Below are 27,373 nucleotides of genomic sequence, written 5' to 3'. Positions count from 1 at the left end.
TGTTTTAAAAGAATTTATTAATCTATTTCATGCTCAAAGTGGAGAATTATCTTAATCCCTTATTACCAAGTGATGCATTCATATTCTGTTGCACAGATTCACAATAGAAATTCAGATCTTTCTAAATGACTATGTCATTGAAGCAACATCAGATCCATACTGGCTGATAATTTAGTTGCATGACTATTGAAACAGGTAAATAGGATGCTTGAGAATAAATGGATTAATAAGGGATCAGAGGAGAATTAAATTTGGGGTGTGGGATCAGATAATCTGGACCTGTGATGTCAGACTGAACAGTAATGCAACTTAAACAAAATCAAAAATTGCTATAAAAACTCAGCAGGTCTGATAGCATATGTGGAGAGGAAGACAGAGTTAACATTTTGAGTCCGTATGACTCTTCATCAGAACTAAAGAGAAATAGAAATGTGGTGAAATATAAGCTGTTTAAGGGGGGTGGGACAGGTGGAGCTGGATAGAGGGCCAATGATAGGTGGAGGCAAAGAAGAGATTGCCAAAGATGTCATAAACAAAAGGTCAAATGGGTGTTGACGGTGGTGATACTGGCTAAAGGATGTGCTAATGGTGACATTAAGGGTAGAAAGCATGATGAGCAAGTGACAGATTGCCCTAGTTGGGATGGGGTGGGGGGAAGGGATCAAAATAGGCTAAAAGGTAGAGATAAAACAATGAATGGAAATAAATTTTAAAAGAAAAATAGAAATAGGTGGGTAAAGAAAAATGTTTTTATTTTTCTTTTCCCACCTATTTCTATTATAACTTTTAAAATTTATTCCCAACCATTGTTGTATCTCCACCTTTTAGCCTATTTCAATCCCTTCCCCCCTCCACCCCCCACCCCCCCACTCCACCCCCCAACCCCCGCTAGGGCCATCTGTCACATTTTGCTTTCTACCCTTAATGTCACCATTAGCATATCCTTTAGCTAATATCACCACTGTCAACACCCCTTTGACCTTTTGTTTAGGAATTCTTTGGCAATCTCTCCTTTGCCTCTACCTATCATTGGCCCTCTATCCAGCTCCACCTGTCCCACCCCCCTTAAACAGCTTATATTTCACCACATTTCTATTTATCTTTAGTTCTGATGAAGAGTCATATGGACTTGAAACGTTAACTCTGTCTTCCTCTCTACAGATGCTGTCAGACCTGCTTAGTTTTTTCAGCAATTTTTGTTTTTGTTTCAGATTTCCAGTATCCGCAGAATTTTGCTTTTATCTGAGTAATGCAACTTAATTTGCTTTATCTTATGCTGAGACCATTTTGAAAATTTTGTACAATTGCTGCAGTGTTTTGCTTTGCTAAAATACAAAGCTGTCTTCCAATGCAAATGATTTGTTGGCCATAAAGACCAAAGCAATCAATTACTTTTGAAACAGAACATTGCTTTCTGCTGAAGCCTTAGGTATTTGCTGCCCCCATCTTTCATCAAAGGGTAGTACAAATCTCAGTGTAACTTCTGAACATATTCTTTGTAGAACAAAAACAGAATTACCTGGAAAAACTCAGCAGGTCTGGCAGCATCGGCGGAGAAGAAAAGAGTTGACGTTTCCAGTCCTCATGACCCTTCGACTCAAGTTCTGTCGAAGGGTCATGAGGACTTGAAACGTCAACTCTTTTCTTCTCCGCCGATGCTGCCAGACCTGCTGAGTTTTTCCAGGTAATTCTGTTTTTGTTTTGGATTTCCAGCATCCACAGTTTTTTTGTTTTTATATTCTTTGTAGTATAGTTTTGAAATGACACTAGTTGACTATTCTCATGCATTGTAGGATTTGTATATTGCCATTCCTGCTTAAGAAATACCAACTGAATAAATTAGAATTATTTTGAAAAAGCAGTTCTTAATTTTTAACTATATATGAAACCAGCTTTACACAGTATTCAAATTGCTGTATCTTCACTTGACAGGATATGCTCCAGCAGCCAACTCTTTCCTTTGCAGACCTTCACTGCGACATCATCAGGGAATGTAATGTTGGCCATATTCTTTTCACAATCCCAACATATGAATCAGTTTGAAGCAACAGTGCAATACATCAAGACAATAAGTGAGTCTACCTTACAATGTTTCCAGCTGTTTAGTTTTATAAGAGATTTAAGCACAGGAGCATGCCAATGAAGTGAGTAACCTTTCTCAGATATCTTTGATTTCATACATACATGAAAATGTATATATACTTCATACAAAATTCTGGAGGCATTTGCAATCCTGCATGAATATAAAAAATATACCAGCAGACTGGTAGCTGGCTGATGCAACCTAATTAACAGAACAATAAGCTGAATAACTACAGACTGGTTAGTCTAATGTTAGTTGTACGTAAACTCTTACAACTCCATAATTCTGGGTCAAATTAATAAGCATATGGAATGCAACAAAGGGCAAAGCATTACAGATTTGCTGTAAGCAAGCTGTGTTTGCTAAATTCGGTGGAGTTTTTTTTTAATTAAATGAGTTTATCGATAAAAGAAATGCAGCGTGTTTGGATTTTAAGAAAGTGCTCAGTAAGGTTTGTTACAGGAGCCTTATAAAAATTCAGGTGCAAGATACAGGGTGGGATTTTCCTTTCTGGAGACTAAGGGCAATGGTGGGCGGGAAACTCGGCTTAATTCCCGCTGGGCAGTGGGATGGATTTTTGCGCCCAATTTTCTGTTACTCAGCTCACTAAGTATGTATCAACAAGGAGCTCATTGAATTTCATGGTGCAGCGGGCAGTGAGTTGCCTGCCCTGCCATTCTTTTTTTTAAATTAATTCCTGGGATCTTTTTTCATTCATTCATGGGATGTGGGTGCCACTGGCTTGTCCATCAAGGGATTAATTGGTTCTCAAGAGCAAATTATCTTTGATCCTCCACCAACTTTTGTTCTTTTTTAAAATTTATTATTTCAAGGGATGTGGGCTCCGCTGCCTGGGCCAACATTTATTGCCCATCCTTAGTTGCCCTTGAGAAGGTGGTGTTGAGCTGCCTCCTTGAACTGCTGCAGTCCATATGGTGTAGGTACACCCATAGCACTGTTAAGGAGGGAATTCCAGGATTTTGACCCAGCGACAGTGAAGGAACGGCGCTATATTTCCAAATCAGGATGGTGAGTGCCTTGGAGGGGACTTCCAAGTGGTGGTATTCCCATGTGTCTGCTGCTCTTGTCCTTCTTGATGGTAATGGTTGTGGATTTAGAAGGTGCTGCCTAAGGAGCTTTGGTGAGTTGCTGCAGTGCATCTTGTAGATGGTACTCACTGCTGCTACTGCTGGTGGAGGGAGTGAATGTTTGTGGATGGGCTGCCAATCAAGTGAGCTGCTTTGTTCCAAATAGTGTCAAGCTTGTTGAGTGTTGTTGGAGCTGCACTCATCCAGGCAAGTGGAGAATATTCCATCACACTGCTGACCTGTGCCTTGTAGATGGTGGACAGGCTTTGGGAAGTCAGGAAATTAGTTACTCACCTCAGGATTCCTAGCCTCTGACCTGATTTTGTAGCCGCAGTTTTTATATGGGTGGTCTAGTTCAGTTTCTGGTCGATGGCTACCCCCAAGGATGTTCATAGTGGGGGATTTAGTATGGTAATGCCATTGAATATCAAGGGGCGATGGTTGGAGATGGTCATTGCCTGGCACTTTTGTGGCATGAATGTTACTTGCCTCTTGTCAGTCCAAGCCTGGATATCATCCAGATCTTGCTGCATTTGGACTTGGACTGCTTCGTTATTTGAGGAGTTGTGAACAGTGCTGAACATTATGCAATCATCAGTGAACATCCCCACTTCTGGCCTTATGAAAGAAGGAAGGTCATTGATGAAGCTTGTGAGGGTGGTTGGGCCTAGGACACTACTCTGAGAACTCCTGCATTGATGTCCTGGAGCTGAGATGATGAACCTCCAACAACCCGAACCATCTTCCTTTGTATTATGTATGACTCCAACCAGTGGAGAGATTCCCCCATGATTTCTATTGACTCCAGTTTTGCTAGGGCTCCTTGATGCCACACTCAGTCAAATGCGACCTTGGTGTCAAGGGCAGTCACTCTCACCCCACCTCTGGAGTTCAGCTCTTTTGTCAATGTTTGAACCAAGATTGTAATGAGGTCAAGAGCTGAGTGACCCTGGCGGAACCCAAACTGGGCATCACTGAGCAGGTTATTGCTAAGCAAGTGCTGCTTGATAGCACTGTTGATGACCCCTTCCATTACTTTACTGATGATCAAGAGTAGACTGATGGGAGGTAATTTGCTGGGTTGGTTTTGTCCTATTTTTGTGGACAGGACATACCTGGGCAATGTTCCACATTGCTAGGTAGATGTCTGTGCTGTAGCTGTACTGGAACAGCTTAGCGAGGGGCAAGGCAAGTTCTAGAGCACAAGTCTTCAGTACTTTTGACAGAATATTGTCAGGGCCCATAGCTTTTGCACTATCCAGTGCCTTCAGCCATTTCTTGATATCATGTGGGGTGAATCTAATTGGCTGAAGACTAGCATCTGTGATTCTGGGGAGCTCTGAAGGAGGCTGAGATGGGTCATCCACTCAGCACTCTTGGCTGAAAATTGTAGCAAATGCTTCAGCTTTATCTTTTGCACTGATATACTGGTCTCCCCATCATTGAGGATGGGTATATTTGTGGAGCCTCCTCCTCCACTGAGTTGTTTAATTGTCCACCACCATTCAGGACTGAATGTGGCAGGATTGCAGAGTTAGATCTGATCCGTTGGACATATCATGGGGTTGAAGATCCTGGCACTATATTTAAATGGCACCCACTGTACAGCAGGTGTGGGCTGAATGCCTGCATTACCATGACTACCAAGCACAACAAACCCTCGGCTCCACAGTTCAGCGAGGCCTCCGTTGGGATTCTCCTTCAGGCTGTCCAGGAAAGACAGGAGGCCCTCTTTCCTTAGGACGGGAGCTGAAGGTCCTCGCACGTGACCACACTGGCCTGGGAGGAGGTCACCAAGGAAGTTACTGCCTGTGGCCAACAGAAAAGGATCACCCCGCAGTGCAGGAAATAAATGAATGATCTGATTGACTTTGCTAGAGCAAATGAAACTTCTACTCACTCCAAACTCACACTCTCATAAGGGCATCAGGCAGCCTAAGAGTTAGAGTCCACAGGGATGTCACACTACCAGCAGATGGGACAGGCTTCAGCATATAAGGTCTGCCAGCCACTTTAAGATCACCATCTCATGTAAAATCCTGCACAAACGGTGTCATAATCCCTTCCTGGAGAAAGGTCAGCACACACAACAGGCGTCTGAAATGCTCATTCATCCATAGCACACAGTTAATTCACCTGTCTTTATGCAGGACAAGATCATCCACAGCTGATGGGAGCAAGCAAAGACTGGAGGGCAGACCCCAGGGCTCAGGACACTCTCCTCTCATGAGCAACAAGCAGCAGAGCTCGCCGGAAAGGATAGAGATCATTCCTGCGCTGAAGGTGAGATCGGCCTCCCCCAACAAGCCAGTGTGGACCCATCCAGTATATATTGGCCAAACGCAGACAATGAGTGTGAGTCATAGTAGAAGAGACTGCCTAGTCAATCACTAAATATCTATCCTGCCTATTCCAGACACCAGCAGGAAAAGTCAGAGGAAGATGCCATGCAAGTGCCTCAGCCCCAGACACCAGACCACCTCAGATGAGGATTCTGAGGAAGCATCTGATGAAGACCCGTCACTATATTCACCGGCACCTCCACCAGCTCAGATACACACACCTCGGTGGGCCCTAGTTCTAGCGCAGGCTTGGGATCACATTCTGGTGATCACCTCCTGTCCACAGGCAGAGGCAGTGACAACTGAGGTCTCTGACACTCGGAGAACTGCTACAGACCAGGCCCCTGCTGAGTCCAAATCTGATGATGAGCCTCTGCAATTGGCCCTGAGAGGAATGTTGGAGATGCAAAGATAGGTGGGGGAACATCAGGCAGAGTTGTCAGGGGCCGTCACCAGACTGGAACGAAGGATGGAGGAGTCCGTCAATGTTCTGTCTGATGTTGTGGCTCCAGCCTGTGAATGCATTAAGCCTCCATGGGCAGGGTTGCAGTGGCTTTGGGAGACCCAGGCCCAGCAATTTCTGTTTAATTTGAATCAGAGCTGCACACCATCACTCTAGCCATGGGTGTGTTCTAGCATTGGCTAGGCAAGAAGGGGACTGGACGTGACCTCCCTTTAGGTTCCCCTTCTCCTCAAGGAGTTAGGTAGGTGCCCCTGGGCACCCAATAGGAGGGGAATCCCCGCCAGACACCCCAGGGGCATCCACCCAGGGCACTCCGAGGGCAGCCTATTGCTCCAAATCCCCGCTGCCTGTGCTCCGCTCAACTCCAGCAGGTCAGGCCGAGGGGGGTGCACCTGCCACAGAGCAGGAGATCCTTAGTAAGCTGGGCCATAAAGGCTTCAGGCGTCCAAAGTCACCTCAGACAACAGGGTATAGCAGTCTGCCTCTACCACTGCTGTGGATGTCAGGGCTGCACCTAAATGTAGTGGTAGAGTTAGCAAATTTAAGTTTTGAATGGTGGCATGGGTGTTTGTTGACTGTCCGTAATATGTGCCGTTGTAAGTATATTTTGCGTTTATCCCTCTCCGAGTCTGAAGTTTTGAATGGCTAATCAATGTGATGAAAGGTCCTACGTTCATTCCACCCCCACAGTTATCTCCAATCTTGTCAGTTTCATTCGGTATCACTCAATCTCATCACGGTGCCTTTAGTTCCACAACTGTGACATGAACAAAGGCACTTTCTATATCCACTTGATGGCTGGACAAGACACATGTAATCTTTGCATCTTAGGCAGACATTAAGTGACCTCATGGGAATTGTTCTTCAAAGTTAGTGATTATCCTGATATTACCACACTGAAGTCTGCGGTTTGTGGATGTTATATGCATTTGTTGTGACCAACATTGAAGTTTTTTCACCCAAATGGAATGCAATGGTATTTATTTTATGACTGTGAAGTTTTGGTATTATTCCTCATCGAGCACCACAGCCTTTCATGCCTCCCTGCAGTGTAATTTTGTCTCAGTGTTTAAGCTGCCATACCTGCAGAGTATTTCCAGAATCTTCTGTTTTTATTTCATATTGTCAGCATATGTAGCATTTTGCTTTGATGTAGCAAATGTTGCAGCATGGATAGAAAATTGAAAACAATGGGCAGAAATGGCACTGAGCGGGCTGCCGTGTGCCAGACCCGCTCGAGCATAAAATGACACGCGATGATGTCGGGCGAGCCTCCTGACGTCATCGCGCGATATTTCGGTTGGCGGGCGCACGCGGGAGTTGGTGTATGAACCACCAGCAATTAACAGGCCTATTAAGCCCATTAACATTCTAATTGAATGAAATTGTTCGCTGCCCGTCCAACCTTACAGTTGGCGGGATGAGGTTTCCAGCAACAATTTAAAAATTTTTCAAATTCATTCATAACATGTCCCTGCTCGTGTGACAGAGTTACATGAGGGGGCATGTTTTTAACGTTATAAATGTTTTAATGTTATAAATCTTCAGCTCCCCGAGGCAGCTCTGTGCCTCAGGAAGCTTGCGCAAACTTCTGTGCTCTCACTCCTCCCACCCCCATCTCAACAGCACTGAGCGTTGCAGCGTGCAGTTCACACTGGCTGGCCGTTAATTAGCCACCAGCGTGAAATCAGTGTTGGGGCCCGATCGCGGGCAGTGGTCAGCTTCGTGATCGCTCCTGGGCCTGCCCGCCGAGCCCACCCGACAAGGTAAAAATGCTGGCCAGTGGATTTGGATTTTAACTTTTTGATCAGCGGGCGGTGAGGGAGCCTGGCAACAAGTGGAGAACCCAGATGTTTCAGCAGCATCTTGTTCAGCAGCTTTTTAACCCAGCCAACTGCACTTGCATCTGACTTGCGGGATCCCTGACCAATTAGTATGAGTGGTTGTGATGCCGAACTGCCTCAGCCTATTTCATCTCAACTATTTAAAGTTTGAATGAGATTTGAAGCATCATGCAAGGGTTTCTGCAGGTGCAAAAAATGCAACAATAGACTCTCAGAATCTTGCTTTGCAGATGCCTCTCTAGAGATGACACTGCAGGCTCCCGGTCCACAGAGAGATTCTATCCCTTGCTAATGGGAGGAAGAGGCCTGCCGCAGAGAACAAAAAGGCATGACTGGAAATGGCTGAAGTGGGCAGCAGCAGGATTGTGCTGCCACACTCTTGGATACAATGCTGGAAGAAGTTTAATGATCTAATCTGGGCAGGAAAGGTGAATGGCATCAGCACATCCAACTATATCCTGATATGGGTCTAACCCCAAACCCCTTACTCTGTCTTCCCAAGCCTACTCCTGCACATCACTCCTCATACCAGCTTATCTTACAGTGCACACATCACCCTCTGTCTAGGACCTCCTCACATTCCCATCTGACCATCCACCACAGACAGTCCCCGTTATCTTAATGCAATATCATGTCTTTATTCATGGTCACCCTCCACAAATGTTGTTCATCCATTTACACTCATCAGCCTCTTCTTTCCCTTCTTGCAGGAGAAGAGAGCACAGAGCACCAGGGAGAGGCAGAGAATCAGAGGTGGCCCCTCTGCCATTTCCACACAGACAGCTGCAGAGAAGGAGGTGTTAAGTGGAATATCAAAATGTCTGGCCACCAGAGATGAAGATATGGGAGTTTTTCATCTGCCTGGTGAAAGAATTAAATATCACATGGATACATAGCACTGAAGAAGTCATACAGCCTCGAAACATTAATTCTGTTTCTCTCTTCACAGATGCTGCCAAACATGCTCAGTTTTTCGAGCATTTTTTGTTTTTATTTCAGATTTCCAGCACCTGCAGCATTTTGCTTTTATCTTACATGCCATACAAAACTGACTCTTGTTGACTTGATGTCAGTGGCCATTGAAATATGATTGTGCACAATGATGACTTAGCACTTTCTCATCTTGACTGTTCTAATTCATGCCTTTCAGCTCCCACAGGCCTTTGAAGCCTCTAGCGCGGGGTGGTGCAGGAGGGATCTTCAGGGGAGGTCACTCATTTTGAGAACGTACTGTCACAGGACTCATGCACATTTTTCACCAGTTCAGATACACACACCTAGGTGGGACTACCAAGTTGTCATGTGGTGTCTCATGCATCATAAGTGAGCAGGAGCAGCTGTTGGAGATAGGGAGAGCAGTGGAGAGTCCCCGTCAAGGCTCAGAATGCTCAGAGCTCTGAATGCACAACAAAATAAATCAAATCTGAAGCAACAGCAGAAAACGTTAGATTCTGTCAGCCTCCATGCACACTGTGCATTGGAGCGGGATTGGAGAAGATTGTCCCTAACATAAATGCCATGATGTAGTCGGCCTTCAGGCTGATATCTATGTTTACCGAAAGAATGACCACCTTTATGGTTGACCAAGTGCATGCTGGCCCTCAGCAATTGCCTTCACTCTCAGAATGTTACCTTAAACAGGATTGATAAAAACCTTGACCTTTCAGAGCCTCACTGATTTGCAGCAAATCAGCCTTTCCAACCTGTTGCTAGCAGGAAGGTGTGGATGACCCATGAGAGGGAAGATGGAGAAAAGGGACATGGAAGTGGGGACTCTGCTCAAAGGGCTTCCATTTCTGTTTCTCTCACCTCTCTTAGTCAGAGATCCACATGTTGCTCGCTGTCCTGATGGCTGAGTCAACCCCTGCACAGATTCAGGCGGAGCAATCTTTGGTGGGGCTTTCGCAGATTCCAAAGCCCAGAAGATATCAGCCAAGAGCATCAGAGCAGTCAGTGCATGGACCTGATTAGCCTGCCTCTAGCTCTGTTGAAGCATAGCTGGAGAAGGAAGAGTAAGGGAATGTGGTTGCATAAGGATATGCACATGGGTGTTTAATACAGTGTTAGATTGTTAAATATCTGTTTAATTTTACTATATGATTAAAATCGTTTGCTTCACTTTCTATATTGCCCATTTTTGCCTGCTGTCTGCCAAGTGGCCTTCTCACTTGTGATGAATTGTAAGCCAAGAGCTAATGATGAGCAATAGGTGTCTGTTAATTGTATGTATATATGATTGTGGGATTACTTTGTGCTCAGGGTTAAAAGGACCAAATGGGTTCTGAATTTGGCTGTTAGGTGGGTGTACTGCCTCATTCAGTGAGTGAACTATGCCAGGATCAGGCTAACCTAGGCATCCCAGGCACTTGGGTGCGTGCTTATCAGTGCACGTGCCACATTATGTTCCTGCTTCTCCTGTTGCTCTTCACCCTCCTCCCACCCCTCCAAAGAGACAATGCTCTCAGTACCTTCTTCCTCCTGGAGCTGTAGACTGCATTGCTGCTGTATGTTGTAGGATGCAGCAAACCACTATAATTTTAGACACCAAGTTCGTGCATACTGAAGGGTACTCCCCAGCTCCACCCAATTATCTGAATCGCATTGTTAGCATCTTGATTACTTGCTTCATTGGCAGCTTTAGTGATCCGTTGGCTTCTTTTGTATCTCCTTGGACATTGTTTGGTCTCCTAATGGATGTCATCAGCCAGGTTTTTAGTGGATGGCCCTTGTCTCTCAAGGAGACAGCCACCAACTCTGCTTTTAGGTGTGAAGATCAAAGAGGCTTGACTGGCACAGGATGAAAGTATTGTGACAGCTCCCTGGGAATCTTGCACAAACATGCACGCTGATATTTTTGTAGTTATATATAGGCTGCCATTGATAGAGTGGAAGCCTGTTGGGTTGATCAGGTGATCTGCCACATGTGTGCTATTGATGACTCTCTGTACCTGTGAGAGGCCAGCCAGAGTGGTGAAGCCGAGCAGCTGCTCATTCTGACTGGCCTCATTAATTGAAAAGGACACCTAAGGCCTGGCCCTGGCAAACACGGCATTGGTCCTGCACCTGTGAGATGCACATGTGGGCAGTAGATTGCGAATTTCTGCAAATGTCTCCTGCAGATCCCTGGAAGGAGACAGAGGCAAAGATATTAAGGGCTGTGTGACTTTGACAGCTAATAACAAAGCATGCCTTCTTGGCAGGAGGTCCATTTGGTACGAGGTCTTTCTCCAGGTGCCTTCAGATGTCAGTGAACTTCTCACAATATCCTCAGCCCCCTGAGACACTACTGCTCAGCCATATACAGGATGCTTATTCTCTGTCTGGATACACTATGTTGGGTGTATCACCCCCTGTGAACTGGATCTCTCCGCAGTGCTTCGCTCTTATGAAGATGAGAACGCTGGTGTTGGTGTTGCTGCTGCTGCCAGCGTTGTTGCTTCTGCTGGCGTTGTTACTTCTGCTGCTGGCGTTGTTGCTTCTGCTGCTAGTGTTGTTGCTTCTGCTGCTGGCATTATTGCTTCTGCTGCTGGTGTTGTTGCTTCTGCTGCTGGCGTTGTTGCTTCTGCTGCTGGTGTTGCTGCTGCTGGCATTATTGCTTCTGCTGCTGGCGTTGATGCTCATGGCGTTGATGCTGCTGGTGTTGTTGCTGCTGGTGTTGTTGCTGCTGGCGTTGTTGCTTCTGCTGCTGGCGTTGTTGCTGCTGGCATGTTGCTTCAGCTGCTGGCATTGTTGCTGCTGGGGTTGTTGCTTCTGCTGCTGGCGTTGTTGCTGCTGGCGTTGTTGCTTCTGCTGCTGGTGTTGTTGCTTCTGCTGGCGTTGAAGCTGCTGGTGTTGTAGCTGCTGGTGTTGTTGCTTCTGCTGCTGGCGATGCTGCTGCTGCTGGTGTTGTTGCTGGTGTAGTTGCTGCTGCCGTCGGTGTTGTTGCTGCTTCTTCTGCTGCCTGTGTTGCTTCTGCTGGTGTTGTTGCTGCTGGCGTTGCTGCTGCTGGTGTTGCTGCTGGTGGTTTTGCTGCTGGTGTTGCTGCTGCTGGTGTTGTCGCTGCTGGTGTTGTTGCTGCTGGTTTTGTCGCTGCTGGTGTTGTTGCTTCTGCTGCTGGCGATGCTGCTGCTGGTGTTGTTGTTGCTGGTGTAGTTGCTGCTGCCGTCGGTGTTGTTGCTTCTTCTGCTGCCTGTGTTGCTTCAGCTGCTGGTGTTGCTGCTGCTGGTGTTGCTGCTGCTGGTGTTGTTGCTGCTGGTGTTGCTGCTGCTGGCATTGCTGCTGCTGGTGTCGCTGCTGGTGGTTTTGCTGCTGGTGTTGCTGCTGCAGGTGTTGTCGCTGTTGGTGTTGTTGCTGCTGCTGGTGTTGCTGCTGCTGGTGTTGTCGCTGCTGGTGGTTTTGCTGCTGGTGTTGTTGCTGCTGGTGTTGCTGCTGCTGGCGTTGTTGCTGCTGGTGTTGTTGCTTCTTCTGCTGGCGTTGTTGCTTTTGCTGCTGGTGTTGCTGCTGCTGGTGTTGCTGCTGCTGCTGCTGGCGTTGTTGCTTCTGCTGGCGTTGAAGCTGCTGGTGTTGTAGCTGCTGGCGTTGTTGCTTCTGCTGCTGGCGATGCTGCTGCTGGTGTTGTTGTTGCTGGTGTTGCTGCTGCTGCCGCCGGTGTTGCTGCAGCTGCCGGTGTTGCTGCTGCCGGTGTTGCTGCTGCTGCCAGTGGTGTTGCTGCTGCTGCCGGTGGTAGTGCTGCTGCTGGTGGTGGTGCTGCTGCAGCCCGCTTTGCTGCTGCTGACAGTGGTGTTGCTGTTGCCTGTGGTGTTGCTGCTGCCTGTGTTGCTGCTGCTGCCGGTGGTGGTGCTGCTGCTGGTGTTGCTGCTGCAGCCGATGTTGCTGATGCCGGTGTTGCTGCTGCTACCGGTGTTGCTGGTGTTGCTGCTGCTGCTGCTGGTGTTGCTGCAGCTGCTGGTATTGCTGCTACTGCTGGTGTTGCAGCTGCTGCCGGTGGTGTTGCCACCGCTGCCGGTGGTGGTGCTGCTGCCGCCTGTGGAGTTGCTGCTGCCGCTGGGTTTACTGCTGCTGCCAGTGGTGTTGCTGCTGCCTGTGGTGTTGCTGCTGCCTGTGTTGCCGCTGCTGCCGGTGGTGTTGCCGCTGCTGCCGGTGGTGGTGCTGCTGCTGGTGGTGTTGCTGCTGCTGCCTGTGTTGCTGCTTCCGCCGGTGTTGCAGCTGCCGCCTGTGTTGCTGCAGCTGCCGGTGTTGCTGCTGCTGCCAGTGTTGCTGCTGCTGCCGGTGGTGTTGCCGCTGCTGGTGGTGGTGCTGCGGCTGGTGGTGGTGCTGCTGCTGTCGGTTTTGCTGCTGCTGCCTGTGGTGTTGCTGCTGCCTGTGTTGCTGCTTCTGCCGGTGGTGGTGCTGCTGCTGGTGGTGTTGCTGCTGCTGCCGGTTTTGCTGCTGCTGCCAGTGGTGTTGCTGCTGCTTGTGGTGTTGCAGCTGCCGGGGTTGCTGCTGCTGCCTGTGCTGTTGCTGCTGCCGCCTGTGCTGTTGCTGCTGCCTGTGTTGTTGCTGCTGCTGCCGGAGGTGTTGCTGCTGCCGGTGGTGTTGCTGCTGCGGCTGGTGGTGTTGCTGCTGCTGCCAGTTTTGCTAATGCTGCCTGTGGTGTTGCTGCTGCCTGTGGTTTTGCTGCTGCTGCTGGTGGTGTTGCTGCTGCGGTGTTGCTGCTGCTGCCGGTGGTGTTGCCGCTGCTGCCGGTGGTGTTGCTGCTGCCGGTGGTGTTGCTGCTACTGCTGGTGTTGCTGCTGCCTGTGTTGCTGCTGCTGCCGGTGTTGCTGCTGCTACTGGTGTTGCTGCTGCTGCCGGTGATGTTGCTGCTGCCTGTGGTGTTGCTGCTGCCTGTGGTGTTGCCGCTGCTGCCGGTGGTGTTGCTGCTGCCGGTGTTGTTGCTGCTGCTGGTGTTGGTGCTGCCTGTGCTGTTGCTGCCTGTGTTGCTGCTGCTGCTGGTGGTGTTGCTGCTGCCTGTGTTGCTGCTGCTGCTGCCTGTGGTGTTGCTGCTGCCTGTGTTGCTGCTGCTGCCGGTGGTGTTGCCGCTGCTGCCGGTGGTGTTGCTGCTGCCGGTGGTGTTGCTGCTACTTCTGGTGTTGCTGCTACTTCTGGTGTTGCTGCTGCTGCCAGTGGTGTTGCTGCTGCGTGTGTTGCTGCTGCTGCCAGTGGTGTTGCTGCTGCGTGTGTTGCTGCTGCTGCTGCTGCCAGTGGTGTTGCTGCTGCCTGTGGTGTTGCTGCTGCTGCCAGTGGTGTTGCTGCTGCGTGTGTTGCTGCTGCTGCCGGTGTTGCTGCTGCTGCTGGTGTTGCTGCTGCTGCCAGTGATGTTGCTGCTGCCTGTGGTGTTGCTGCTGCCTGTGTTGCTGCTGACGCTGGTGCTGCTGCTGCTGCTGCTGGTGTTGCTGCTGCCGCCATTGGTGCAGTTGCTGCCAGTGTTGCTTCTGCTGCCGGTGGTTTTGCTGCTGCCGGTGTTTCTGCTGGTGGCCGTGGTTTTGCTGCTGCCCGTGGTGTTGCTGCTTCTGCTGATCGTGTTGCTTCTGCTGCTGCTGTTGTTGCTGCTGCTGCCGGTGGTGCTGCTGCTGCCAGTAATGCTGCTGCTGCTGCCGGTGGTGCTGCTGCCGGTGGTGTTGCTGCTGCTGCTGCTGTTGGTGTTGCTGCTGCTGCAGGTTGCGCTGCTGCCGGTGGTTTTGCTGCTGGTGTTGCTGCTTCTGCTGCTGGTGTTGCTGCGTCTGCTGGTGGTGGTGGTGCTGCTGCCGCTGTTGTTGCTGCTGCTGTTGCTGGTGTTGCCTCTGCTGCTGGTGGTTTTGCTGCTGCCGGTGTTGTTGCTGCTCCCGGTTTGTTGCTGCTGCCGCTGTTTCTGCTGGCGCCTGTGGTTTTGCTGCTGCCCGTGGTGTTGATGCTTCTGCTGCTGGTGTTGCTTGTGCTGCTGCTGTTGTTGCTGCTGCTGCCGCGGGTGCTGCTGCTGCCAGTAATGCTGGTGCTGCTGCCAGTGGTTTTGCTGCTGCCCATGGTTTTGCTGCTGGCGTTGCTGCTGCTGCCAGTGGTGTTGCTGCTGCTGCCGGTGGTGTTGCTGCTGCCGGTGTTGCTGCTGCTGATGGTGGTGTTGCTGCTGCCGGTGTTGCTGCTGTTGTCGGTGGTGATGCTGCTGCCTGTGTTGCTGCTGCTGCTGCCGGTGTTGCTGCTGCCTGTGTTGCTGCTGCTGTTGCTGGTGTTACTGCTGCTGTTGCCGGTGTTGCTGCTGCTGCCAGTGGTGTTGCTGCTGCCAGTGTTGCTGCTGCCGCCGGTGGTGTTGCTGCTGCCTGTGCTGTTGCTGCTGCCGGTGTTGCTGCTGCCGGTGATGTTCCTGCTGCTGCTGCTGGTGTTGCTGCTGCCGGTGGTGTTTTTGCTGCTGCCGGCGGTGTTGCTGCTGCCGCTGTTTCTGCTGGTGCCCGTGGTTTTGCTGCTGCCCGTGGTATTGCTGCTTCTGTTGCTGGTGTTGCTTGTGCTGCTGCTGTTGTTGCTGCTGCTGCTGGTGCTGCTGCTGCCAGTGTTGCTGCTGCTGCCGGTGGTGTTACTGCTGCTGCTGCCGGTGGTGTTACTGCTGCTGCCAGCGGTGGTGCTGCTGCTGCCGCATGTGTTGCTGCTGCTGCCAGTGGTGGTGGTGCTGCTGCCGGTGGTGTTGCTCCTGCTGCTGGTGGTGCTGTTGCTGCTACCGGTGTTGCTGCTGCCGGTGGTGTTCCTGCTGCCTGTGTTGCTGCTGCTGCCGGTGGTGTTGCTGCTGCTGCCGGTGGTGTTGCTGCTCCCTGTGTTGCTGCTACCGCTGGTGTTGCTGCTGCTGCCATTGGTCCAGCTGCTGCCACTGTTGCTTCTGCTGCCGGTGGTTTTGCTGCTGCCGGTGTTGTCGTTGCTGCTGCTGGTGTTGTTGCTACTGCCGTTGTTGCTGCTGCTGCTAGTGATGCTGCTGCTGGTGGTGTTGCTACTGCCGCTGTTTCTGCTGGCGCCTATGATTTTGCTGCTGCCCATGGTGTTGCTGCTTCTGCTGCTGGTGTTGCTTCTGCTGTTGCTGTTGTTGCTGCTGCTGCCGGTGGTTTTGCGGCTGCCAGTAATGCTGCTGCTGCTGCTGCTGCCGGTGGTTTTGCTGCTGCCCGTGGTTTTGCTGCTGGTGTTGCTGCTTCTGCTGCTGGTGCTGCTGCTGACGGTGTTGCTGCTGCTGCCGGTGTTGCTGCTGCCGGTGGTGTTGCTGCTGCTGCTGCCAGTGGTGTTGCTGCTGCTGCCGGTGGTGTTGCTGCTGCCTGTGTTGCTGCTGCCGCTGGTGTTGCTGCTGCTGCTGCCAGTGTTGCTGCCGCTGTTGCTGGTGTTGCTGCTGCTGCCGGTGGTGTTGCTGCTGCCGGTGTTGCTGCTGTCGTCGGCGGTGTTGCTGCTGCCTGTGTTGCTGCTGCCAGTGTTGCTGCTGCCGGTGGTGTTGCTGCTGCTGTTGCTGGTGTTGCTTCTGCTGTTGCTGTTGTTGCTGCTGCTGCCGGTTGTGCTGCGGCTGCCAGTAATGCTGCTGCTGCCGCTGCCGGTGGTGCTGCTGCCGCTGGTTTTGCTGCTGCCCGTGGTTTTGCTGCTGGTGTTGCTACTTCTGCTGCTGGCGTTGCTGCTGCTGCTGCTGGTGCTGCTGCTGACGGTGTTGCTGCTGCTGCCGGTGTTGCTGCTGCCGGTGGTGTTGCTGCTGCTGCCGGTGGTGTTGCTGCTGCCTGTGTTGCTGCTGCTGCTGGTGTTGCTGCTGCTGCTGCCAGTGTTGCTGCCGCTGTTGCTGGTGTTGCTGCTGCTGCCGGTGGTGTTGCTGCTGCCGGTGTTGCTGCTGTCGTCGGCGGTGTTGCTGCTGCCTGTGTTGCTGCTGCCGGTGGTGTTGCTGCTGCTGTTACTGGTGTTGCTGCTGCTGTTGCCGGTGTTACTGCTGCTGTTGCCGGTGTTGCTGCTGCTGCCAGTGGTGTTGCTGCTGCCGGTGTTGCTGCTGTCGTCGGTGGTGTTGCTGCTGCTAGTGTTGCTGCTGCCAGTGTTGCTGCTGCCTGTGTGGCTGCTGCTGCTGATGGTGTTGCTGCTGCCTGTGTTGCTGCTGCCGGTGGTGTTGCTGCTGCTGTTACTGGTGTTGCTGCTGCTGTTGCCGGTGTTACTGCTGCTGTTGCCGGTGTTGCTGCTGCTGCCAGTGGTGTTGCTGCTGCCGGTGTTGCTGCTGTCGTCGGTGGTGTTGCTGCTGCTAGTGTTGCTGCTGCCAGTGTTGCTGCTGCCTGTGTGGCTGCTGCTGCCGCTGGTGTTGCTGCTGCTGTTACTGGTGTTGTTGCTGCTGTTGCCGGTGTTACTGCTGCTGTTGCCGGTGTTGCTTCTGCTGCCAGTGGTGTTGCTGCCGGTGGTTTTGCTGCTGACCGTGGTTTTGCTGCTGGTGTTGCTGCTTCTGCTGCTGGCGTTGCTGCTGCTGCCGGTGGTGGTGGTCCTGCTGCTGCCATTGGTGCAGTTGCTGCCAGTGTTGCTTCTGTTGCCAGTGGTTTTGCTGCTGCCAGTGTTGTTGTTGCTGTTGCTGGTGTTGTTGCTGCTGCCGGTGTTGCTGCTGCTGCCGGTGGTGCTGCTGCTGCCAGTAATGCTGCTGCTGCTGCCGATGGTGCTGCTGCCGGTATTATTGCTGCTGCTGCTGCTGCTGTTGTTGCTGCTAAAGTTTGTGTTGCTGCTGCTGGTGGTGTTGCTGCTGCTGCCGGTGGCGCTGCTGCCATTGGTTTTGCTGCTGCCCATGGTTTTGCTGCTCGTGTTGCTGCTTCTGCTGTTGGTTGCTTCTGCTGCTGGTGTTGATGCTGCCTGTGTTGCTGCTGCTGCCGGTGGTGTTGCTGCTGCTGCCGGTGGTGTTGCTGCTGCCTGTGTTGCTGCTGCCGCTGGTGTTGCTGCTGCTGCCGGTGGTGGTGGTCCTGCTGCCGGTGGTACTGCTGCTGCCTGTGTTGCTGCTGCTGCCAGTGGTGTTGCTGCTGCTGCCGGTGGTGCTGTTGTTGCTGCCTGTGCTGCTGCTGCCGCTGGAGTTGCTGCTGCTGCCGCCGATGTTGCTGCTGCTGTTGCCGGTGTTGCTGCTGCCGGTGGTGTTGCTGCTGCCTGTGTTGCTGCTGCTGCCGGTGGTGTTGCTGCTGCTGGTGGTGGTGTTGCTGCTGCCGGTGGTGTTGCTGCTGCTGCTGGTGGTGTTGCTACTGCTGCTGGTGGTGTTGCTGCTGCCGGTGGTGTTGCTGTTGCTGCCATTGGTGCAGCTGCTGCCAGTGTTGCTTCTGCCGGTGGTGTTGCTGCTGCCGCTGGTGTTGCTGCTGCCTGTGTTGCTGCTGCTGCTGGTGGTGTTGCTGCTGCTGCCATTGGTGCAGTTGCTGCCAGTGTTGCTTCTGCCGCCGGTGGTGTTGCTGCTGCCGGTGTTGTTTTTGCTGCTGCTGGTGTTGTTGCTTCTGCCATTGTTGCTGCTGTTGCTGGTGATGCTGCTGCTGGTGGTGTTGCTGCTGCCGCTGTTTCTGCTGGTGCCTGTGGTTTTGCTGCTGCCCGAGGTGTTGCTGCTTCTGCTGCTGGTGTTGCTTCTGCTGCTGTTGTTGCTGCTGCTGCTGCTGCTGGTGTTGCTGCTGCTGCTGGTGTTACTGCTGCCGGTGTTGGTGCTGCTGCTGCAGGTGGCGCTGCTGCCGGTGGTGTTGCTGCTGCTGCCGGGGCTGCTGCCGCTGCCAGTATTGCTGCTGCTGCTGCTGCCGGTGGCACTGCTGCCAGTGGTTTTTATGCTGCCCGTGGTTTTGCTGCTGGTGTTGCCGTTTCTGCTGCTGGCGTTGCTTCTGCTGCTGGTGCTGCTGCTGCCAGTTTTGGTGCTGCTGCCAGTGTTGCTGTTACTGCCGGTGGTGTTACTGCTGCTGCTGCCGGTGGTGTTACTGCTGCTGCCAGCGGTGGTGCTGCTGCTGCCGCATGTGTTGCTGCTGCTGCCGGTGGTGTTACTGCTGCTGCCAGCGGTGTTGCTGCTGCTGCCTGTGTTGCTGCTGCTGCCGGTGGTGTTACTGCTGCTGCCGGTGGTGCTGTTGCTGCTGCCGGTATTGCTACTGCTGATGCCGGTGTTGCTGCTGGTGTTGATGCTGCTGGTGTTGTTGCTGCTGCCGATGTTGCTGCTGCCTGTGTTGCTGCTGCTGCTTGTGTTGTTGCTGCTGCCACTGTTGCTGCTGCTGCCGGTGGTATTGCTGTTGCTGCCGATGGTGCTGTTGCTGCGAGTGTTGCTTCTGCTGCCGGTGGTGTTTCTGCTGTCGATACTGTTGCTACTGCTGCTGGTGTTGTTGCTGCAGCTGGTGTCGTTGCTGCTGCCGGTGGTGTTGCTGCTGCCGGTGGTGTTGCTGCTGTCGGTGTCATTGCTGCTGCCGGTGGTGTTGCTGCTGTCGGTGTCATTGCTGCTGCCGGTGGTGTTGCTGCTGTCGGTGGTGTTGCTGCTGTCGGTGGTGTTGCTGCTGATGCTGCTGGTGGCGCTGCTGCCGGTGGTGTTGCTGCTGCTGCCGGTTGTTTTGCTGCTGCCCGTGGTTTTGCTACTGGTGTTGCTGCTTCTGCTGTTGGCATTGCTTCTGCTGCCGGTGGTGCTGCTGCTGCTGGTGTTGCTGCTGCTGTTGGTGGTGCTGCTGCTGGCATTGTTGCTTCTGCTGCTGGTGTTGATGCTGCTGGCATTGTTGCTTCTGCTGCTGGCATTGCTGTTGCTGGTGTTGTTGTTGCCGGTGTTGTTGCTGCTGCTGCCGGTGTTGTTGCTTCTTCTGGCGCGTTGCTTCTGCTGCTGGTGTTGCTGCCTGTGCTGCTGGAGTTGCTGCTGCTGGCGTTGCTGCTGCTGGCGTTGTTGCTTCTGTTGCTGGCGTTGTTGCTGCTGGCGTGTTGCTTCTGCTGCGGGCATTGCTGCTGCTGGCGTTGTTGCTTCTGTTGCTGGTGTTGTTGCTGCTGGCGTGTTGCTTCTGCTGCTGGCATTGTTGCTGCTGGCGTTGTTGCTTCTGCTGCTGGCATTGTTGCTGCTAGCGTTGTTGCTTCTGCTGCTGGCTTTGTTGCTTCTGCTGCTGGTGTTGTTGCTTTTGCTGCTGGCGTTGCTGCTGCTGGCCTTGTTGCTTCTGCTGCTGGCGTTGTTGCTTCTGCTGCTGGTGTTGCTGCTGCTGCTGCAGGCGTTGTTGCTTCTGCTGCTGGCGTTGATGCTGCTGGTGTTGTTGCTGCTGCTGTTGTTGCTTCTGCTGCTGGCGTTGCTGCTGCTAGCATTGTTGCTTCTGCTGCTGGTGTTGTTGCTGCTGGCGCTGTTGCTTCTGCTGCTGGTGTTGCTGCTGCTGGTGTTGTTGTTGCTGGTGTTGTTGCTGCTACTGTCAATGTTGTTGCTTCTTCTGGTGCGTTGCTTCTGCTGCTGGTGTTGCTGCCTGTGCTGCTGGTGTTGCTGCTGCTGGCGTTGTTGCTGCTGGTGTTGCTGCTGCTGGCGTTGTTGCTTCTGTTGCTGGCGTTGTTGCTGCTGGCGTGTTACTTCTGCTGCTGGCGTTGCTGCTGCTGGCATTGTTGCTTCTGTAGCTGGCGTTGTTGCTGCTGGCATGTTGCTTCTGCTGCTGGCATTGTTGCTGCTGGGGTTGTTGCTTCTGCTGCTGGCATTGTTGCTGCTAGAGTTGTTGCTTCTGCTGCTGGCTTTGTTGCTTCTGCTGCTGGTGTTGTTGCTTTTGCTGCTGGCGTTGCTGCTGCTGGCCTTGTCGCTTCTGCTGCTGGCATTGTTGCTGCTGCTGCTGGCGTTGTTGCTTCTGCTGCTGGCGTTGATGCTGCTGGTGTTGTTGCTGCTGCTGCTGTTGTTGCTTCTGCTGCTGGCGTTGCTGCTGCTAGCATTGTTGCTTCTGCTGCTGGTGTTGTTGCTGCTGACGTTGTTGATTCTGCTGCTGGTGTTGCTGCTGCTGGTGTTGCTGCTGCTGGCGTTGTTGCTGCTGGTGTTGCTGCTGCTGGCGTTGTTGCTTCTGTTGCTGGCGTTGTTGCTGCTGGCGTGTTACTTCTGCTGCTGGCGTTGCTGCTGCTGGCGTTGTTGCTTCTGCTGCTGGCATTGTTGCTGCTGGCGTTGTTGCTTCTAATGCTGGCGTTGTTGCTGCTGGTGTTGCTGCTGCTGGTTTTACTGCTGCTCGTGGTGCTGCTGCCGCTAGTAGTGTTGCTGCTGTCAGTGGTGTTGCTGCTGCCTGTGTTGTTGCTGCTGCCTGTGCTGTTGCTGCTGGCGTTGTTGCTGCTGTCAGTGGTGTTGCTGCTGTCAGTGGTGTTGCTGCTGCCTGTGTTGCTGCTGCTGCCAGTGGTGTTTCTGCTGATGCCGGCGGTGTTGCTGCTGCCTGTGTTACTGCTGCCGCTGGTGTTGCTGCTGCTCCTGCTGGTGTACTGCTGCTGCCATTGGTGCAGTTGCTGCCAGTGTTGCTTCTGCTGCCAGTGGTTTTGCTGCTGCCGGTGTTGTCGTCGCTGCTGCTGGTGTTGTTGCTGCTGCCATTGTTGCTGCTGCGGCTGGTGATGCTGCTGCCGGTGGTGTTGCTGCTGCTGTCGGTGGTGTTGCTGCTGCTGGTGTTGTTGCTGCTGCTGCTGCCGGTGGCGCTGCTGCCGGCGGTGTTGCTTCTACCGCTGTTGCTGCTGCTGCCGGTTGTTTTGCTGCTGGTGTTGCTGCTTCTGCTGCTGGCGTTGCTTCTGCTGCCGGTGGTGCTGCTGCTGCTGGTGGTTTTGCTGCTGCCTGTGGTGTTGCTGCTTCTGCTGCTGGTGTTGCTTCTGCTGCTGCTGTTGTTGCTGCTGCTGCCGGTGGTGCTGCTGCCGGTGTTGTTGCTGCTGCTGCTGCTCTTGTTGCTGCTGCAGTTGGTGTTGCTGCTGGCGGTGTTGCTGCTGCTGCTGCAGGTTGCGCTGCTGCCGCTGGTGTTGCTACTGCTGCCGGTGGCGCCGCTGCCGGTGGTTTTGCTGCTGCCCGTGGTTTTGCTGCTGGTGTTGCTGCTTCTGCTGCTGGTGTTGCTGCTGCTGTCGGTGGTGTTGCTGCTGCTGGTGTTGTTGCTGCTGCTGCTGCCGGTGGCGCTGCTGCCGGCGGTGTTGCTTCTACCGCTGTTGCTGCTGCTGCCGGTTGTTTTGCTGCTGGTGTTGCTGCTTCTGCTGCTGGCGTTGCTTCTGCTGCCGGTGGTGCTGCTGCTGCTGGCGTTGTTGCTTCTGCTGCTGGAGTTGCTGCTTCTGCTGTTGGCGTTGCTTCTGCTGCTGGTGTTGCTGCTGCTGCCGGTGTTGCTGATGCTGCTGGCGTTGTTGCTTCTGCTGCTGGCGTTGTTGCTGCTGGCGTTGTTGCTTCCGCTGCTGGTGTTGCTTTTGCTGCTGGCATTGTTGCTTCTGCTGCTGGTGTTGTTGCTTCTGCTGCTGGTGTTGTTGCTGCTGGTGTTGCTGCTGCTGGTTTTGCTGCTGCTCGTGATGCTGCTGCCGCTGGTAGTGTTGCTGCTGGCGTTGTTGCTGCTGCCTGTGTTGCTGCTGCTGCCTGTGCTGTTGCTGCTGGTGTTGTTGCTGCTGTCAGTGGTGTTGCTGCTGCTGCTGGTGATGCTGCTGCTGGTGCACGTGGTTTTGCTGCTGCCCGTGGTGTTGCTGCTTCTGCTGCTGGTGTTGCTTGTGCTGCTGCTGTTGTTGCTGCTGCTGCCGGTGTTGTTGCTGCTGATGCTTTTGTTGCTGCTGCAGTTGGTGTTGCTGGTGCCGGTGTTTTTGCTGCTGCTGCTGGGGGGTGCTGCTGCTGTCTGTAATGCTGCTGCTGCCGGTGGTTTTGCTGCTGCTCGTGGTATTGCTGCTGGTGTTGCTGCGTCTGCTGGTGGTGGTGGTGCTGCTGCCGGTGGTGCTGCTGCTGCCTGTGTTGCTGCTGCTGCCGGTGGTGTTGCTGCTGCTGCTGGTGGTGGTGGTGCTGCTGCCGGTGGTGCTGCTGCTGCCGGTGGGGTTGCTGCTGCTGCTGGTGGTGTTGCTGCTGCTGCCGTGGTTGCTGCTGCTGCCAGTAATGCTGCTGCTGCTGCCGGTGGTTTTGCTGCTGCCCGTGGTTTTGCTGCTGGTGTTGCTGCGTCTGCTGGTGGTGGTGGTGCTGCTGCCGGTGGTGCTGCTGCTGCCTGTGTTGCTGCTGCTGCCGGTGGTGTTGCTGCTGCTGCCGGTGGTGGTGGTGCTGCTGCCAGTGGTGCTGCTGCTGCCGGTGGTGTTGCTGCTGCTGCCGGTGGTGCTGTTGCTGTTGCCGGTGGTGTTGCTGCTGCTGCTGGTGGTGTTGCTGTTGCCGGTGTTGCTGCTGCTGTTGCCGGTGTTACTGCTGCTGCTGCCGGTGTTGCTGCTGCTGCTGGTGGTGTTGCTGCTGCCGGTGGTGTTGCTGCTGCTGCTGGTGATGTTGCTGCTGCCTGTGTTGCTGCTGCTGCCGGTGGTGTTACTGCTGCTGCCGGTGGTGTTGCTGCTGCCTGTGTTGCTGCTGCCGCTGGTGTTCCTGCTGCTGCTGCCGGTGCTGCTGCTGCTGTTGCCAGTGTTGCTGCTGCTGCCGGTGGTGTTGCTGCTGCCGGTGGTGTTGCTGCTGCTGCCGGTGTTGCTGCTGCTGCCGGTGGTGTTGCTGCTGCCTGTGTTGCTGCTGCTGCCAGTAATGCTGCTGCTGCTGCCGGTGGTTTTGCTGCTGCCCATGGTTTTGCTGCTGGTGTTGCTGCGTCTGCTGCTGGCGTTGCTTCTGCTGCTGCTGTTGCTGCTGCTGCCGGTGGTGCTGCTGCCGCCGCTGTTGCTGCTATTGCCGGTTGTTTTGCTGCAGCCTGTGGTTTTGCTGCCTGTGTTGCTGCTCCTGCTGCGGGTGGTGCTGCTGCTGCCGGTGTTGTTCTGCTGCCGCAGGTGGCGCTGCTGCCGGTGGTGCTGCTGCTGCTGCCGTGGTTGCTGCTGCTACCAGTAATGCTGCTGCTGCTGCCGGTGGTTTTGCTGCTGCCCATAGTTTTGCTGCTGGTGTTGCTGCGTCTGCTGCTGGCGTTGCTTCTGCTGCTGATGTTGCTGCTGCTTCCGGTGGAGCTGCTGCTGCCGCTGTTGCTGCTACGGCCGGTTGTTTTGCCGCAGCCCGTGGTTTTGCTGCCTGTGTTGCTGCTTCTGCTGCGGGTGGTGCTGCTGCTGCCGGTGTTGTTCTGCTGCTGCCAGTGTTGCTGCTGCTGCCGGTGGTGCTGCTGCTGCCGGTGGTGTTGCTGCTGCTGCCGGTGGTGTTGCTGCTGCTGCCGGTGGTGCTGTTGCTGTTGCCGGTGGTGTTGCTGCTGCTGCTGGTGGTGTTGCTGTTGCCGGTGTTGCTGCTGCTGTTGCCGGTGTTACTGCTGCTGCTGCCGGTGTTGCTGCTGCTGCCGGTGGTGTTGCTGCTGCTGCCGGTGGTGCTGTTGCTGTTGCCGGTGGTGTTGCTGCTGCTGCTGGTGGTGTTGCTGTTGCCGGTGTTGCTGCTGCTGTTGCCGGTGTTACTGCTGCTGCTGCCGGTGTTGCTGCTGCTGCTGGTGGTGTTGCTGCTGCCGGTGGTGTTGCTGCTGCTGCTGGTGATGTTGCTGCTGCCTGTGTTGCTGCTGCTGCCGGTGGTGTTACTGCTGCTGCCGGTGGTGTTGCTGCTGCCTGTGTTGCTGCTGCCGCTGGTGTTCCTGCTGCTGCTGCCGGTGCTGCTGCTGCTGTTGCCAGTGTTGCTGCTGCTGCCGGTGGTGTTGCTGCTGCCTGTGTTGCTGCTGCTGCCAGTAATGCTGCTGCTGCTGCCGGTGGTTTTGCTGCTGCCCATGGTTTTGCTGCTGGTGTTGCTGCGTCTGCTGCTGGCGTTGCTTCTGCTGCTGCTGTTGCTGCTGCTGCCGGTGGTGCTGCTGCCGCTGCTGTTGCTGCTATTGCCGGTTGTTTTGCTGCAGCCCGTGGTTTTGCTGCCTGTGTTGCTGCTCCTGCTGCGGGTGGTGCTGCTGCTGCCGGTGTTGTTCTGCTGCCGCAGGTGGCGCTGCTGCCGGTGGTGTTGCTGCTGCTGCCGTGGTTGCTGCTGCTACCAGTAATGCTGCTGCTGCTGCCGGTGGTTTTGCTGCTGCCCATAGTTTTGCTGCTGGTGTTGCTGCGTCTGCTGCTGGCGTTGCTTCTGCTGCTGGTGTTGCTGCTGCTTCCGGTGGTGCTGCTGCTGCCGCTGTTGCTGCTACGGCCGGTTGTTTTGCCGCAGCCCGTGGTTTTGCTGCCTGTGTTGCTGCTTCTGCTGCGGGTGGTGCTGCTGCTGCCGGTGTTGTTCTGCTGCTGCCAGTGTTGCTGCTGCTGCCGGTGGTGCTGCTGCTGCCGGTGTTGTTCTGCTGCTGCCAGTGTTGCTGCTGCTGCCGGTGGTGCTGCTGCTGCCGGCGTTGTTGCTTCTGCTGCTGGCGTTGTTGCTGCTGGCATTGTTGCTTCTGCTGCTGGTGTTGCTGCCTGTGCTGCTGGTGTTGCTGCTGCTGGCATTGTTGCTGCTGGTGTTGCTGCTGCTGGTGTTGTTGCTTCTGTTGCTGGTGTTGTTGCTGCTGGCGTGTTGCTTCTGGTGTCGCTGCTGCTGGTGTTGCTGCTGCTGGTGTTGCTGCTGCTGGTGTTGTTGCTGCTGGCGTTGTTGCTGCTGGTGTTGTTGCTTCTGCTGCTGGCATTGTTGCTGCTGGCGTGTTGCTTCTGCTGCTGGCGTTGTTGGTGCTGGCATTGTTGCTTCTGCTGCTGGCGTTGTTGCTTCTGCTGCTGGCATTGTTGCTTCTGCTGCTGGTGTTGTTGCTGCTGCCAGAGTTGCTGCTGCTGCTTGTATTGCTGCTGCTGCTTGTGTTGCTGCTGCTGCCGGTGTTGTTGCTGTTGCAGGTGTTGCTGCTGCTGCAGATGTTGCTGCTGCTGGTGGTGTTGCTGCTGCTGTCGATGGTGCTGTTGCTGTGAGTGTTGCTTCTGCTGCCGGTGGTGTTTCTGCTGTCGGTGTTGTTGCTACTGCTGCTGGTGTTGTTGCTGCTGCCGGTGTCGTTGCTGCTGCCGGTGGTGTTGCTGCTGTCGGTGGTGTTGCTGCTGTCGGTGGTGTTGCTGCTGCCGGTGTTATTGCTGCTGGTGCTGCTGCCGGTGGTGTTGCTGCTGGTGTTGCTGCTTCTGTTGTTGGCGTTGTTGCTGCTGGCGTGTTGCTTCTGCTGCTGGCGTTGCTGCTGCTGGCGTTGTTGCTTCTGTTGCTGGCGTTGTTGCTGCTGGCGTGTTGCTTCTGCTGCTGGCATTGTTGCTGCTGGCGTTGTTGCTTCTGCTGCTGGCGTTGCTGCTAGTGTTGCTGCTGCTGGTGTTGTTGCTGCTGGCGTTGTTGCTTCTGCTGCTGGCGTTGTTGCTGCTGGCGTGTTGCTTCTGCTGCTGGCATTGTTGCTGCTGGCGTGTTGCTGCTGCTGCTGGTTGTTTTGCTGCTCCCTGTGGTTTTGCTGCTGGTGTTGCTGCTTCTGCTGTTGGCGTTGCTTCTGCTGCCAGTGTTGCTGCTGCTGCCAGTGGTGCTGCTGCTGCCAGCGTTGTTGCTTCTGCTGCTGGCGTTGTTGCTCCTGGTGTTATTGCTTCTGCTGCTGGCATTGCTGCTGCTGGTGTTGTTGTTGATGGTGTAGTTGCTGCTGCTGCCATTGTTGTTGCTTCTTCTGGCGCGTTGCTTCTGCTGCTGGTGTTGCTGCCTGTGCTGCTGGTGTTGCTGCTGCTGGCATTGTTGCTGCTGGTGTTGCTGCTGCCGGTGTTGTTGCTTCTGTTGCTGGCATTGTTGCTGCTGGCATGTTGCTTCTGCTGCTGGCTTGCTGCTGCTGGCGTTGTTGCTTCTGTTGCTGGCGTTGTTGCTGCTGGCGTGTTGCTTCTGCTGCTGGCGTTGCTGCTGCTGGCGTTGTTGCTTCTGTTGCTGGCGTTGTTGCTGCTGGCGTGTTGCTTCTGCTGCTGGCATTGTTGCTGCTGGCGTTGTTGCTTCTGCTGCTGGCGTTGCTGCTGGTGTTGCTGCTGCTGGTGTTGTTGCTGCTGGCGTTGTTGCTTCTGCTGCTGGCGTTGTTGCTGCTGGCGTGTTGCTTCTGCTGCTGGCATTTTTGCTGCTGGCGTGTTGCTGCTGCTGCTGGTTGTTTTGCTGCTCCCTGTGGTTTTGCTGCTGGTGTTGCTGCTTCTGCTGTTGGTGTTGCTTCTGCTGCCAGTGTTGCTGCTGCTGCCAGTGGTGCTGCTGCTGCCGGCGTTGTTGCTTCTGCTGCTGGCGTTGTTGCTCCTGGTGTTATTGCTTCTGCTGCTGGCGTTGCTGCTGCTGGTGTTGTTGTTGATGGTGTAGTTGCTGCTGCTGCCAGTGTTGTTGCTTCTTCTGGCGCGTTGCTTCTGCTGCTGGTGTTGCTGCCTGTGCTGCTGGTGTTGCTGCTGCTGGCATTGTTGCTGCTGGTGTTGCTGCTGCTGGTGTTGTTGCTTCTGTTGCTGGCATTGTTGCTGCTGGCATGTTGCTTCTGCTGCTGGCGTTGCTGCTGCTGGCGTTGTTGCTTCTGTTGCTGGCGTTGTTGCTGCTGGCATGTTGCTTCTGCTGCTGGCATTGTTGCTGCTGGTGTTGTTGCTTCTGCTGCTGGCGTTGCTGCTGGTGTTGCTGCTGATGGTGTTGCTGCTGCTGGTGTTGTTGCTGCTGGCGT

General features: G+C 54.0%; 1 protein-coding gene across 1 annotated transcript in view; it reads left to right on the top strand.

Annotated features, from left to right (window-relative positions):
- Positions 1-27,373, top strand: part of LOC121290438 (suppressor of tumorigenicity 14 protein homolog) — a 172,606-nt gene that overhangs the window by 51,630 nt on the left and 93,603 nt on the right. Inside the window, exon 9 of the mRNA XM_041210876.1 lies at positions 1,933-2,072. Coding sequence (XP_041066810.1) covers positions 1,933-2,072 — 140 coding nt within the window. The remainder of the gene's footprint in view (positions 1-1,932; positions 2,073-27,373) is intronic.

The sequence above is a fragment of the Carcharodon carcharias genome, chromosome 18 (genome assembly GCF_017639515.1).
Source record: "Carcharodon carcharias isolate sCarCar2 chromosome 18, sCarCar2.pri, whole genome shotgun sequence".
Lineage (NCBI taxonomy): Eukaryota > Metazoa > Chordata > Chondrichthyes > Lamniformes > Lamnidae > Carcharodon > Carcharodon carcharias.
The sequence above is the reverse complement of the archived record's forward strand: the minus strand, read 5'-3'. Positions and strand labels throughout refer to the sequence as shown.